The 15,940-nt window shown below is 36.4% G+C and overlaps 1 protein-coding gene across 1 annotated transcript; it reads left to right on the forward strand.

Annotated features, from left to right (window-relative positions):
• The first annotated feature begins 12,663 nt into the window (after positions 1-12,663).
• On the forward strand, positions 12,664-14,238 carry LOC105391600. Its single transcript, XM_038111422.2, has one exon. It carries the CDS (start codon positions 12,706-12,708, stop codon positions 13,537-13,539), a length of 834 nt encoding a protein of 277 aa, XP_037967350.2. The 5' UTR covers positions 12,664-12,705; the 3' UTR covers positions 13,540-14,238.
• The last annotated feature ends 1,702 nt before the right edge of the window (positions 14,239-15,940 follow it).

Genomic DNA, 15,940 nt, shown 5'->3' on the forward strand with positions numbered 1-15,940 from the left:
CTACAGTTAAACTGGTATTGCTATAGAAACTGACAACACGGATGCTCAAGAGGGTTACTCTACTTTATACTGACGAAAAACTTACGAACGAGAGCTGTCGTTCAATAGCCACGATTAATACAACGAGATAGAGTTGTGGCTCGCGCTTTAGGGCTCCGATACTTAGTTTTTCTTCATATAGAGTGACCCCTTTGACCGACGCGGCGACGCGCGCGCATAATCGTCGTTTCCGATCCGAGACACCGGAAACAAGTAACAGTTTCTTATTTGCAGCGAAGGAAATTGATGAGTCTTTTGGGACTACAGCGTGTCTAGTACTTACAGGTTTTGCAATTTTTGAAAACTATAAAAGTTTACGTTTTCTTCTGTCATCTGCATACAATACATTATCTGTTAAAAGTTGCATGATAGTTTCCGCTAGATACGCCACTTTATTGTTATAGAAAACGTAAACTATATAGTTTCCACAGCTGAAACAAGTCTTGGAAAAATCTGTCATTGCCCAGGTATAAAAAGCGTTAAATGCAGTTTTTAAAAAAATAAAGGAATGTTTGACTAAATGATTTAAAGTGCTTCCTTCGAAGGCCCATTTGTTTTTTCCACTCTGTATGAGGTAGAATTGGTACGTATATTTGTAAAAAAAAACATCATAACATTCATAACCTTATCAATATCAGGTACAATACCTAAGAAATGCTTAGACATAAAAATCAACAACAGTTACCATTCTGTATTCGATGCAAAAACCACATAATTCATTGATCTTATTGCCATAACACTAAAGTTTAAACTTGAACATGTCAAAACAATTTATAGTAGATCAGATGACTGGGTGATCTTGATCTTGAAGTAAAAAGTCTTTGAGAACTTGCTCGTGGGATTCTCATGGAGATTGAATCAGAAAAGTACAAGTATGAGGTTAATAGAATTTTATGTTAAGTCGTTAAACTTTTCTTTCATGGAATAACTCGTAGAAGGCTTGGGTGATTACAGTTACAGCCCTACGATCAAAAACCCTCGGATCACCGTGGTCCCTCCGGGAAGTCATAAGCAACCTAGGTCGTCTACTGGCTTTCTTTCGTGAGCTTGGGTGGCTTAATAGCTAGTCACCCTGTAGGTACGAGTATTTCACGCATAATGGCCCACCTTAGAGGCTAAATGCGGTAAATCAGCTTGCCATGATAGACATGATAGATACAGTTAAGTACAGCCTATGTAAGTTCCAGTAAGATGAAGTCATTGGTAAATGGGAACTCTATTAGTCAAATCAGCCTCCTTGGTATCGCATTTGCTTGGGTGCACCAAAAAACGTAGCCTTCAATGATTCTGTCATAATGACAATATTAAATCCAACTCTGTCCATTATATGTAGAATTGGTTTTTGGACATTCAAAATTCCATACTATTTGAGGACTGCAAAGGAAAACTAACTTTACTTACCACACATAAGTAAACGTCAAAAATACAATAACATAGTAGCTATCTGTCCAATGACCAAACACAATTGTAAAAAAAATGTCCACACTTACCTTCTTTCTTTAGACTACGATAAAACAGAAACACTACTAACTACCATGACTTAATCAATTGCTGAAACTGCTTAAACTACCTATTACTTACAATTATTATTATTATATATTTTTTATACCTATGTTGTATTTTGAATGTAAAGTAAACTGAACATAGTTAAATATTGTTGTAACCTTTAAAAGTAAATAATATTTTGTTATTGTCAAAATTTAAATTTCATAATTTGTCATAATGCTTACAATGTAACTTGTATACTCGGTGGAGAGAAACTCGTGGCATCCGCAACACAGTTTCTAACTACTGCGGATGCTTAGAGCACTCTTACTTATTTTAGAACAATTATTACGTAAGTGACCATAATTGTACTAAAACTGTATCATTTTATTTGACAAATAAAATATTTGTATTGTATTTGTATAGTGGAAGTGGAGCTCTATAATGGATATAAACATTCAACAAGCAGCTACAGCATTTTTATACAATCGCGAGCAATGATAAGATTTCAGTGGCAATAGCATCAAATTACTCCTAAACGGAAAAGCTAATGCTAATGACGCCGTCTGCAATACTGAAGTAAATTAACAGCGCACCACGACACAGGCTTAGCCTAGTGTGGACTTCACTGAAATTCCATGCGAAATACCTAATGTCATCATTTAGTATGGACGACTTGTACCTACCATCTTTTATGTAATGTTTCTCACTGTATAATATTTGCCTATGCTTACATGGTGTGTAAATAAACAATTTTGGATTTTTGAATATTTTGAATTTTGAATCAGAATAATTCTGACCGACAAAAAACGTAAATAAGGTGTTAAAATTTTAAAATAAAAGTTTTAACAATTGGGGCTATTTGATGTCGGCATTTTGTAAGTGGAACTTTTTCACTGCTCCCTGTTGTAAAATTACCCATCTCATCACATCACAGCACAATAACCGGCAAAAAACACTCATTGAAGTTCAAACGCGAGGCCAGTGGGATGAGAGTGTATAAGTCAGGCAGTGGGTCGTTTCCCACGTTTTGTATATCATCATGTCACATGCTGGCAGAATGTAGACAGTCGCTTCATTTAATAAGCACCTACGTGTGATAATGAGATTCAAATGTTCAGTGAGCAAGGCTTTTTATTGCTAGTAGAGATAGATAAAGAAGTGAATGTGCATCAGGAACTTGAGGCCGCGAGTTTTTCATTTCTAATAATAAAATATAAAAGGCCTAGCCTTTGCCCAGCAGTGGGACACAAATAGGGCTACCTAAAAAAAAATAAGAGGTAGTTAGACAGTGATTTATGCTTCCGAAGCTTGTAGCCTTGGGTTTGAATCCTGCTCAGAGGTCTGTGTGGACTAAAATATTGAGTATAGTAACATTGTGCCTCTGCGCAGTACAATAAAAGAGCCCTATAAGAAAGAAAGAAAGAAAGAAAACGTTTAATCTGTGCATTGCGCAGACTGTCCGCTGACATTTGATGCTATCCTTTATTTGTTTTACATTCATTAAAAAATTACATTACAATAGATTTCTCACAAGTGAAATGCCTTCTATATCTCTACAAATCTGTTTATTTAACCGATTCGATTTAATTGATGGCACATGCATAGTACCAATTTCATTAACTCTATCTATCGATAGCTGACAATCACATTCATACGATTTTGACACATAAAACGTTGTTTTCTGTCAAAATCGTATAAAAGTAACTGAAAGCTATCGGTAGAATAATGAAACTGGCAGTAATGCGAATATCCTAACTTAATATTATAAATGCGAAAGTAACTGTGTCTGTCTGTTACTCTTTCACGCCAAAACTACTGAACGGATTTGAATGAAATTTGGTATACATATGGTCTAGACCCTGGAAAAGAACATAGGCTACATTTTATCCCGGAATTCCCACGGGAAATCTTTTTAAAGCGAAGCGAAGCGCGCGGGAACATCTAGTGTATAATATTCGTGTTTTATTTGTCGAGACATGTTTCATATGCACTGACACTCCATCTAGTTCATTTTAAAATATCGTTGACTGGGGTGTGAAACAATAAGAGGCTGTCCATGATTTCCTGCGAAAAGTAGCGGACGTTGAGATCCGCCATAGTGAAAGTGAGCGAAAGCCGCGGTAGGGTCACCATTAAAACTGCAAAGCTTGAGTATAGTCTTCCTAAAAATTAGTAATGCAGTCTTCCTGAGTAAAAAGAGTGCAAGTAATTACTTATTTATTTATTTATTTATACTTTTATTGCACAATTTACTAAATTTACCAATTAACCGAGAGGTTCACGAAAAGAGCATCGTCATGAGACCTCCTCATCACCTGATCTATAAAATCTTTAATAACGAGAGCTACCAATATCGCTTAAGCGGAAGCTCATCGACTTGTGTATCCTAACCTACGGCGCTCAGACTTGGTCTTTCCTTATAGTCAACCGGCACACCCTGGACATTTTACCACTGACGTTAATCTGACTGGACAAGGGGCCGTCTCCACAGGCGAACAAATTGCGACGACACTAGTGGGTCGATTACACCTAACGAGTACAGTGGCGAGTCAGTATGTCCTCGGCCGAGCACTTGGTCACTTGCTAGCCATTCATTTGTCGAGGATCGGCCGAGGATACTGACTCGCCACTGTACTCGTTAGGTGTAATCGACCCTTATTATCGCGTCGTTGCACGCATTTCTGTTTACTCTCATAGAAGGTGCCTCCACACGGCGATACTATCATCAAGTGGTTGAGTAAACACTAAACGTCAACTCGTCGCGATTCGTAGACGCCTTTGTAGACGGCCACCAATATTTTTCATCACGGTGGTAAACTCTAGTTTTCACCAACATGGAAGGAAAATCAACCAAAGAACACATAATAATACTGAAATGATTGCAAAATCTTCCCTTCTTTGTAGTCAGTGCAATGAACGAGTGTGTATAGTACAACACAATACAAAAGCTAAGTACCTATTATTGAAAATTTTAGGACCCTTTCTTAAAGTCTTGTCGGTTTCAAAAATCATGGATACCATACTGATATTAAATCGTCTATAGTAGTCTACACTGCCTCATCAATCCGATGATAGCACATCACCGTGATCGATATAATAACAAAAGAGGAGTCACTCTATATAACGAAAAACGTAGTTTCGGAGCAGTGTTGCGCGAGCCAAGACTCTATCTCGTTGTATTAAATGTGCCGATTGCACGACAGCTCTCGTTCGTTCGTTTATCGTCAGTATAGAGTAACCCTCCTGATATGTACCGGAGACTCACGATTCTATTCAGATTCTGAGATCGGTACTTTCTTTTTGTAAATAGCTGTCAGTATCACAAATTACGGAGAGACATTGATTTTGATGATAATAATAATATGGTGGTCTTAGCTGGGCCGAGAACTTTGGGGATTACCACCGAATACTCGTACTAGCAATTAAGCATAATTAGCATTAACAATTCTTAAGCAGAGCGTCGCTCGCTGGTCAAATCTGTCGTAACTTGTATGGATCTGACAGATGTTTGACAGGCGAGCGATGCTGCTTATGTTTCGGTGGTGGCACGGTAGCGGTACCATTCCCCGTATCGAGATTGCCCGTGCATGTAATGATCGCTATTATTACGATTAACGATACTTTTTTTACATCTGTCGAAGAACCGATGACCGATGGGATAAACGTGTTCTGGAGTGGAGGCCGCGACTAGGCAAATGTAGTGCGGGACGCCCTCCGGCTAGATGACTTGCGAAAGGTGGCTATGATTGGATGCGGGAAGCTAAAGATCGCATCCGGTGGCGTGCTTTGGGAGAGGCTTACGTCCAGCAGTGGACTGCTATAGGCTAATGATGATGATGATACTTTTTGAGATTCGCCGAAATCTGATATACATATGTACAGTAATGCTGTGCTGTGTTGTGTTATATTATTTATTTAACACTTTATATTTATTAGTCGAATGATGCGACAAAAGCTTTTAACAATTTTATCCGTGAAGACGTCAATTACTTAAGTTAAAACTTAACAAGGTCATTTAAACGAAATTTTACTTTCGAATCATAAAATTTCAGAAATACAGGGTGTCAAAACAAAAGTGTAGTCAAAACTTGTCTTTAGTTACTAACCGAGTAAAGTAATTGTAAAGTTTTTAACTTGAGTAAATCTGCCTGAGCGTATACTTTTTCTGACAAAATCTCAACACCAAATGACGCCAATTTTTAAAACATTTATACCTACCTAATTAAGAATAAAATAAGTCTAAAATATTGACGTGTTTAGTTGGTAGGTAATATTCTGATGCACTTTTATGTACTTCAATATTGCAGATGGCGTGGCGTCATTAAACTAGTCGTTTCTGTTTATAAGTAAATTGGCCCTAATGTCACTGGATCTTTTTCATTAATCGTGAGTGTATTGTGTCTGCCTTGTGTAATGTGTATATAGTAATTATGCATAATAATAATATGTGGGGACATCTCACACACGGCCATCCGACCCCAAGCTAGGCAGAGCCTGTGTTATGGATATCGGACAGCTGATATATCTACACAAATACATAGATAGATACATATTAAATATATCAACACCCAAGACCCGAGTACAAATATCAGTCTTTAAACAAATATCTGCCCCAGCCGGGAATCGAACCCGGGACCTTCGGCATAGAAGTCAGGGCCACTAACCACTACGCCATTCGACCGTCTTACTTTGTCGCATACTTTGGATTAAACACCTGCTACCTATATATTTACAACACCCTGTATTGATGTAACTAAAAAAAGAATTTACTTACTAAAGTACCGGACAAAATAGATTCGTTTCCGTCAATAATTTAGCGGCAATAAAATGACAGTGACCACATAATATACAGGGTGTCCCGTTAATCAACGTCATGCCAGCAGTCAGTAGGTAAAATACATCGTCATTCTAAATAAATTTGGTTTAAAAAAATACTAAAACATTTTTCTAGTGGTTGTACAAAAAACATCTCTCCTCTCATCTCATCTCCGCATTTTGGTGGAATATAAGCCTGCATGAGCCAGACTTCGATCAGACACTCTAGACGTAATTTATAAAACACAGGGGGTCACTCTATTTCTCGAAAAACTAAGTTTCTGAGCGCTGCTACGCGAGTTACGACTCTATATCGTTTTATTGTTTAAAATTGATTGCACCACAGCCCACGTTCGTTCGTATTTCGTCAAAGTAGAGTAACCCCCGTGACTTCAATCAGACAGGCAAGACGTAATTTTAAACCAGTTCCATTGATGATTTTATAACTCGGTCGATCGGAACACATCTGTGCGATCGATGTTACACAATAGTACCAATATAGTGTAACACCGATAAGTTCATGCACACAATCTTTTATGGTCAAACTGAAAAAAAAAACTTCTAAAAAGATAATTTTTTTTCGATCGCATATACCTACGTATAAATCATAAAAGTACTTACAAAATTTATTTTACTTTCAGAAGGTACGGTAATCGAAAAAAAAAATACTTGGTAGGTATATGGTTTGGGAAAGTTATTCAGTTTGATGAGTAGAATATGTGGTTGAAGCTTCCAGGAGTACTCTTTTATACCTGTAGGTACCTATGGATATTTTTATAATTTTGTATAGGTACATGAGTAACGCTGTATTCGATAAAAATAAATGGTGGAGGCATTCATGGTTTATGTCAACATTTTTATTCCTTGTTTATTTTACAAACAAATATTATATATTATAGTTACTTGATACCTATAAGTATATTTATAATAACATATTTTAAACTAGACCTAACAATAAGAGAACCCTTCTATCATAATTAGTACAACTTTCCACTTTATAATTACTAGTCTTGGAAACCATGAGAGAAAAGCCCATTCTAAGTTAAATGGTACGTTAAACTGCCATTCTTTAGAATAAACTGGTGTTTAGTATAATGACAACATTGGTGACCATAACACACAAGCATGAAATAGTTACACCCACAAAATGACAATAAATGCCCCCAATTTTTTAAAACATTTACGATTTTATTTGGTAATATTCATATTATGCGCTAAAATGTAAGTACACATAAAATATTGCAGACGGCGTCATGAATCTAGCCTTTTCCGTTTAGGAGTAATTTGGTGCTATATCTTTTATTTTTTTAGTTATTTAATATAAAAATAATATATATTGTTTTGTAAAGCACTGTTTTGTGTATCTATAGAATAAAAAAAATAATATATTATATCACTGGAACTTATTCATTGCTCGCGAGTATAATAATATATTTACTGTATAATAATATAGGTAGGTACTTAGCAGCAAAGTTTTTCTATATGAGTCTGTTGTCATAATTAGCCAGGCGTGGCAACGACTCTAGTTTATTTGGCCATTGAATTTTTACTTCCCACTACCGCGTTAATCTCAAAAATCTGAGCAATTTACTTTCTCCGTCAAAATTACCAAAAATCAACGTTCTTCTCAGATTTACGTGAGATGTGAGAATTTGAAGCGTTTTTTTACGCTCAGTAGACTTTAACGATGAGGTCTTTATTTCATAACGCTAATTATTTATACTTACTAAAGTCTGTATTTTATATCATATACTAGATTGACAGATTCTGAACGGTTCATCAACAGTCGATTGTCCCGCCAATGGAAGGATACATGACTTAATCACGGGGCATTCGACTGTTGATAAATCGTTCTGAATCTGTCAATTTAGTATCTCAGATTAAAAATAGACATACCTGGGTAGGTACATAGTCTCAAATTTTATTATTTCAGAAAAATATAAAAAATAAATAGATTTTGAATAAGAAAGAAGAACTATAATGTACGCCAATAAGTAGGAGAAAGGTAACCTCTGATGATAGCTGTTGGATCAATACGTGGAAGGCCTTTAGTAACGTATAGAGTAGCATTTTATTAGTGATCTAATCACTGGAAGGCCAATTTACCGAAATAATTTTATTACGGAACCCACTCTGAACATACCTATATTTTGATCTATACAGTTTTCTGAGTACCTACTTTAATTTTAACATCAACAGCTGTTCTGTTTCTCATTTTATAGTATTGTTCCAAGTTCCAATAGTCAATTTTGCTTTGTATATATTGTATTATTCCTGTATTGTTATTTTTGTTTTTTGTTTTTGTTGTCCATTGTGTCAAATAAGTGTTTTCTTTCTTTCTTTCTTTGTATGTCCGGTATCTGACAATGGGAAAGTCACTGATAATTTTCCACCCTGTATAGACAATTGTCCGTATGTCCGTCTTCTTAGATAATTATAATGATATTACGTGCCAGAGACCTCTGGTCTCTCACAATGCAATTAAACAGTGAAAGTCTTAGTGTAAGGTTTTGTGTGAACTAAAATGGTTCGGTCTATAACTTTGAGACTCTGTTACGAAACGAGAACTAAAAGTCTCATAATTCATTTGAGCAGTCGTGGATCTGAGTCCTATGGATTGTTTAAAATTAAAAGGTCTTACTACAAAAACTAGGCACATATGGATAAAAAGTGTATACCTATGTATAGCATTGACAAATATATGAATAACTAATATAATTATAATAACAATGCTTAGGTATATTACTATGCATATTATTTAATATTATATTGCTATTATACTACACCCTAATGTATACTATGGTACTTTGATCGCTAGCGAGTCATCTCTGACTACTCCTTCGGGGATTATAGTCGTGAGAATTATCTAATATCTCCACAGAAAGGAAGTTTTAATTTAAATCTACCCATCCGCACCCGCAGTCATAAAGGAACGCTCGCAGAATTCAAAATAGCTGAATACCAGTATTGTAGGCGCTCGAATTTATGCACACTGACGGACCATTTCTTTCGCTATCTTAAATTTATTTGCACATATATTTCATTTGCACTATTTTTCAGCACGGACTTTCAGCTGGACCCATTTTAATATCTTATATATAACATAACAAAATTAAAGTAAAAAAGAGTACAGTCGGTGTCATTAAGCTAGTCTTTTTCGTTTAGGAGTGATTTGGTGCTATTTACAATTTGACCGAATGGCGTAGTGGTTAGTGGCCATGACTTCTGAGCCGATGGTCCCGGGTTCGATTCCCGGCTGGGGCAGATATTTGTTTAAACACAGATATTTGTTCTCGGGTCTTGGATGTGCCCGTAAAATGGCAATAGGCCCGCCCTCTATTAAATTGGGACTAACATAACACTGGCGAAAAGTGGGTGCAGCAATGCACCTCTGCCTACCCCGCAAGGGAGTACATTAGTACAAGGTGTGAGTGTTTGTTTTTTTTATTTTAAAATTTGACACTGGAACTATTTCAATGCAGTGAGTGTAGTATAATAGTAGTGTAGCTTCAATCCATAGTTCAAAGAGTACACCGAAGCCAGATTCTCATGACACAAACAAAGTTGCACGACCATCATGGAAGCGTTAAACTGGATTACTTCTCATGAAGCTATCAGAAACGTTTTTTAACGCGTGGTTCACGCCATTTTATAACAAATAAATTAAAGTCCAATTCACAATATTTAAATTTGAATTAAAAGCGTTGATTTTTGTATATCAACTACTGTACAGTATACATGAATTATATCACTATCTTTAAAGTAGGAAAATGGACAGCCAGACCGTTCTATTAAACGAAGATTGAACTTGACCGGAAAACGTGAGGTTTATGCTCACTTACTTAAGCTTTAGATACTCTACTTAGTGCATTCTTCAACGTATGTATGAGTCAAAGGAACTCGAGTCTTTCGAGATCAAGGATGAACCGCAGGGAAAGTGCTGACCCGGATTCCAGGTGTTATAAAATATACCTGAGTACGGATGTTTACACTTTACACAAGGTTTCCCTTTATTTTGGTTTCGTAAGAATTTACTTTCCCGGTGACTTTGTTTGGTTTTTTTGTTGGTTGACACCTTAGATTAACAATGTTCGTGTATTGTTAATCTATGGTTCACACTCTTGCATAGGGTATCACTCTTGTTTATGCATATAGGGTGTTGGAACTTCAGCGAACGTTGCGTATTTAGTCTGCCTGCCTGCAAAATGCATTTAATTTTAAATTTGACTTAAATACAATTTTAGATACATTTAACGTGAGGTAAAGTTACCCTAAAGTTGTTGAAATGATTTTATTACGGTACATGTATATCCAAAGGGACAGTTTCTGTTCTTGATTCTTCAATATTCTGCGATCCTTTAATTTGAGCATTAACTTAACTTCATCAGCATTTATAGAATTGTAATTGTTGTTGTAATAAGCGAATTTATAAAGTACCTTAGTGTAACGTTTCTTCTTAGTTTTATGAAGTTTATGGTATAATAATTCACCAATTACATTGTAAGGTAATGTCGGTTAATTTGTAGTATTATCTTGTCAATTAAGTTAAAACCGTCCGCCCATTTCTTTCATTAGATTTCTCTTTTTAATTGTTCATAGGTAGATGTTGTGATTTGGTAAGTTTTATGTACTGTCAATCCAATGTATTAGAAAAGGTTTTTTAAGGCTTATTTATTGAGTCTATACAATGACATCTAGCCAGTAATTAGGTACTTATGCGTCAAATGTATTCCAAATTCAAAATTGGTTATTGAATTACTTAATAGTTTTCAGATCCGATTGTAGAATCCACGGATTGTTTATTTGTTATTTAATACTTGTTATTCATTTGCTTTTTAAATAAGGAAATTATGATGAGGTTATTGGAGTCGGTAGTTTTCAGTTACAACAATGGTAAAAACAAACAAAATTATTTTCCAATTTCAACAAAACGACCAAGGCTGTATGTTAATTTAATTACGGATTTGGAAACAAAATTTCTTTTTTTATGCACTGGGAAAATTGTATTCAATGATGGTATTTATGTTGGGTTAGTTTCTTCTATCAAGTGAAGATATTTATGTCATAACTTTAACATGGAAACATAGTACCTATTTACATCCAAAGACTTTTTACATCATAAATCATACATGTAGATTATAATTTTATTATGGACATTCGCGTACCTACCACGAAAATTACATACTTTACTGTTTCACCTCCTCTACATTGATAAATCTCGTTTTACATTAACTTTGATAGTGTCAGTGCAAAAGAAACGCCATGATAATAATATCAATAATTTTAGTAAGTCTTTCAGACTTGTTTGGAATGTATAATAAATATAGGTATAAAACGAACAGCATCCTAGCCCAGTCACACAAAGGCTAGGTTGATTCTAGTATGCTTTCCTACGGAAGAAAGTGAATGTAAGGTCAAAGTTCTAATACCCTATGATCGGAAATTGTATCCTCTACGAAGTTGGTATGCCTTGGTATGTACATACATACGAGTAGGTATGAATAATGTAGGTTCAAGTATCATTTATAGGTATAATAGTTATAGGAATAGAAGTTCAAGATTTAAACTTCTCAACTACAAAAAATTATAAAACAAGAAAAGTTTAGACCATAAAATAAGGTTTTCTTTGTCGTATTGTTGTAAGTTGTAAGACCACGCGCTATGCTTTTCTTTTTTTGGCAGCGGTCATTTTATGTAACTACCGTTTTACTTTTTTCTTTAAACCAGTTCAAGGTTATGGTCGAATTTCTTAGTGCTTTTTGCAGCTATTTTTGGTCTTTTTTGTGCGGTTTGTTTACATTTATTTCAGGAAGATGGATGTTGGTTAGTGTTTCGTGTTTTTATCACTTAAATGGTTATGTTGCTGGAATAAGAATAAATGCTACACTTAAATACGTAATGACTCGTATATAAATAAATTGTCGAGTATTTTCTCCACTTTCCAGTCAAGTCCAACACCCCATAGTTTTCTTGCAAACAGGTTTAGCAAGGATTTCCAGCGCAGACCCGCTCGCCCGCCCATTCATTTCACTTCTCTCTACGAAACACAATAGCTACATAATACAGCTTCAATAGCTTCAATATTTGCATGCCATCGCCTCCTTCACCTGCCAACGGTTATGTCCAACACGATAATCGTTACTGTAACTTTCACAAACGCAATAGCTTATGAAATCTAAATTTGACTATTACTTTTACAATGCAGGTTCACATGCACTTGACCGTCCGAGAAAGTTCACAGGTTTTCGGTACGATTTTTTACTCGGCATTCTCAGAGCACTGCTGGCTGCATCCGCGGGAGTCATATATAAGATGACGCGGCGCTGCGGTCGCCCACAGTCGTGATCAGACCGCCGAGTGAACATGTGGAGGATTATCACAGTCGCGCTGGCCCTGAGCGCCGCAGCCGCTCTCCCGGCCCAAGACACGGGACACACCGACAACGATATCGAAGGATACAGCGACTGCCTCCGCAAGGACTCCACATCATGCCTCAAGTACAAGTTCTTCTCGTTCGTCGACAAAATGGTAGGCTCGAAGGACACATTTGCCTTAACCGAAGGAGTGACCGTCGTGCGCGCCAAGGACGCCCCTAAAGAAACAGGAGCGCCACGATCCATGGATCCTCTTGCAAGACTTCGGAGGTACCTTGACACGCACTCCATTCAAGTGGAGGTCAAAGGCTCCGATGTGATTGACACAGTGGCTGGAGTGGGACGCGCTCTGGAAGACACAGTTTCCACGTTCACGGAAGACAATGACAGCGACAGCGACTTGTCGGAAGAGAGCCGTGGGAAGAAGAAAAAGGCGCAAAAGATTCTCGGCCCGCTAATGATGGCGTTGGCGATGAAGATGATGGCGCTAATGCCTATCGCGATTGGTGCGATCGCGTTGATAGCCGGGAAGGCGCTGCTGATTGGTAAGATAGCGCTGGTGCTGTCAGCCATCATTGGTCTGAAGAAGCTGTTGTCTCAGCAGAAGCATGTGACGTATGAGGTGGTGGCGCATCCCCATTCGTCGTCTTCGCACTCTTCGAGCCACGACTACGGGAGCAGCAGCAGTGGAGGCACCAGCGGGTACGGAGGAGACTCCTCCAGCAGCTACGGGGCGCCGGCGGCGGGGGGGCACAGCAGCGGGGGGTGGGGTAGATCCGCAGACGCGCAAGCTCTGGCTTACTCCGCGCAAAAACCACTGTAACAGGGTTCCACTAGCCTAGATGCAGCTTGAGGTCAAAGCCCCATTGCTAAGTCGAACACTCTCACCGCTCCCGACTTTGCCTTCGGTTCGTTTTCCTCCTTTGTGTGTTTGCGATCGAATGGATGTATTTATTGACTGATGTATTGTTGTAAGCTCATTTTCATTCATTCATTGCCATTCAATAACTATTGTAGCATATTTATTTGGAGGGTTCATCGAATCTTATAGATTTGGCGCGTAACTATGTTTTTATAGTTTGTTATAAATAACTGTTATGTTTATGATTAATTTATGTAATTTTGTACATATATAATTTGTATTGTTACTATTATTATGTATGGTTGTTAAATACAAGTACCTGGCTTTAATATGTTTTAAGTATTATTATGTAAGATAAAAAATATAGTTACTTTTGTATATATGTGATGTATTATATTATGTAAAGTACTTAAGTATTTATAAGTATGTATTTATAACGTTTGACACGTGTCATTCTTGCCATTAATGGTTTATACAAATTCTATGTATTTTTACTATAAGAGCTTTATTAATTTATTGAATAGAAATATTGTGGTTTCATTTTCATTTCATTAATTTATTATCATACATTTTATATCGTGTACCTAGCGAATTTTATTTGTTTATGAAAAAATGTAATCGACGACGATTTTTTGTTAACAATTAAAACAATGGAAACATGTTAATAGTTATCATTTTACCTCATCCCGTTGAAAATAACAATAGCAATCCGTTAGGCTCGATAACACAAATGCGTATAAAATTCAGTTATAATCCAGCACCATACTTGTACTGCCAAGAACACATCACTATATAAGTACTTTAAGGCGCATCGTTCTATCATCAATTTTAAACTCTACTGCATAGACTTAAAACACTCGTTGCTACTTCAAAATGTAGGCGATAAGTAGACAATAACTGTGGTTTAAAACGCGGAACATCATTTGCCTTAATAAAAGCGCGGTAAAAGCTGAAAGCGTCGTTCCATTATAACATGTCATCATCATCAGTATGATTCTCATGCGCATATGCGATATACATACATACATACATTATGTGTGAAATCATTCACTTCTATTAAAATTTCTCAAAGGTCTTCATTCCCCGAGGTATAGAAGGTGAAAAGCGACTAGCGATTTGTAAAGAAAGCCGTGGAATGTTCGAAGGGTATTATTTTTGCAATTCCCTGTAGATGAGTTAGAGATGGTTGACGTATGAGTTATTAGTTTATTACAGCTTTATTGCATTGTATTTTATTGTTCTAAAGCTGTGACTAAACGTAAATAAATGAAAGTGTTTGAGTTATATTACTGTTCCTAATATAATTAATAATAAGTACACATACAATTAAAAGAGAAAATTTTGGCCATTAAAAATGTTGAGTCCGTTTAATATTATTATTAAGTACTTATAATAAAATCTGTCCTTATTCACTCTATAGCGGTATTTAAAGTCAGAAATACCTTGCACCTGTTAACTAACCAGCAAGAATGTAATTATGAAGACATCAAACGCTTTACGATCTTTTCAGATTCATAAAGTTAGATCGATACATCTTCAACAATTATATGGCTACTTCATTAATTATGAGTGCATTGTTAAGGTTATTTACTGACAATTTCAATAACTCTATTTACCGATGACCTGTAGTTACTTTAATATGATTTTGACACGCAAAAAGTTACTATCTGTTAAAAGCTCTGGGTGGAAGTGTGAAAGTATTGGGACGAGCATTTGTCAGGTGGCGGTAGTCTAGTACGAGTAAACAAACTTTATTTCCGTGATTTTTTAAAGCCCTAATATCTTTTCTCGTTAGCCTCCTGACGCTAGCTCAGAAGTCTATTTTTATTAAGCATGACACATTTAATAGCTTCAAAAATATTCCCGTTAGTAGTTCAGTTAAATCGCAGAAAAAATATATTATATCTAGTGTAAACAACTATCAAATTAGTGTACTTATAGTAAAATTCTCAGCTACGAGTACAGTAGCTCGCAAGATCTTATCAATTGCGCCAGATCTCGCCATGTAGCTTTCCTCAAATCCAGGCCGTATTGTGCCCCTCAGCTGGTAAGAAGAGAGAGGCAGCAAGTGAAATCTCAACTTGGTCACGTCCATACAAGTGTATATCGTGATCTATGAAAAGTAAAAACTATTGTTACTATCCGATCTGGCCAGTCATTACGTATGATTGGGTACGAAGATGATTGTTATGTAAGGTGGACTTAAAACATTCACTAATGCTCACCTTAAGCTGCTAAGCTGTCAATGAAAGACGTTGAAGAGTTAAATAGTAGGGTTTTATTTGATAAGTAGAGTCCTAGGTAAAAGGCGAAAGATTTGAAGAATATTTTTATTACACTCATGGGCAAAGAAACAGTTCCA

Source organism: Plutella xylostella, chromosome 26, assembly GCF_932276165.1.
Source record: "Plutella xylostella chromosome 26, ilPluXylo3.1, whole genome shotgun sequence".
Lineage (NCBI taxonomy): Eukaryota > Metazoa > Arthropoda > Insecta > Lepidoptera > Plutellidae > Plutella > Plutella xylostella.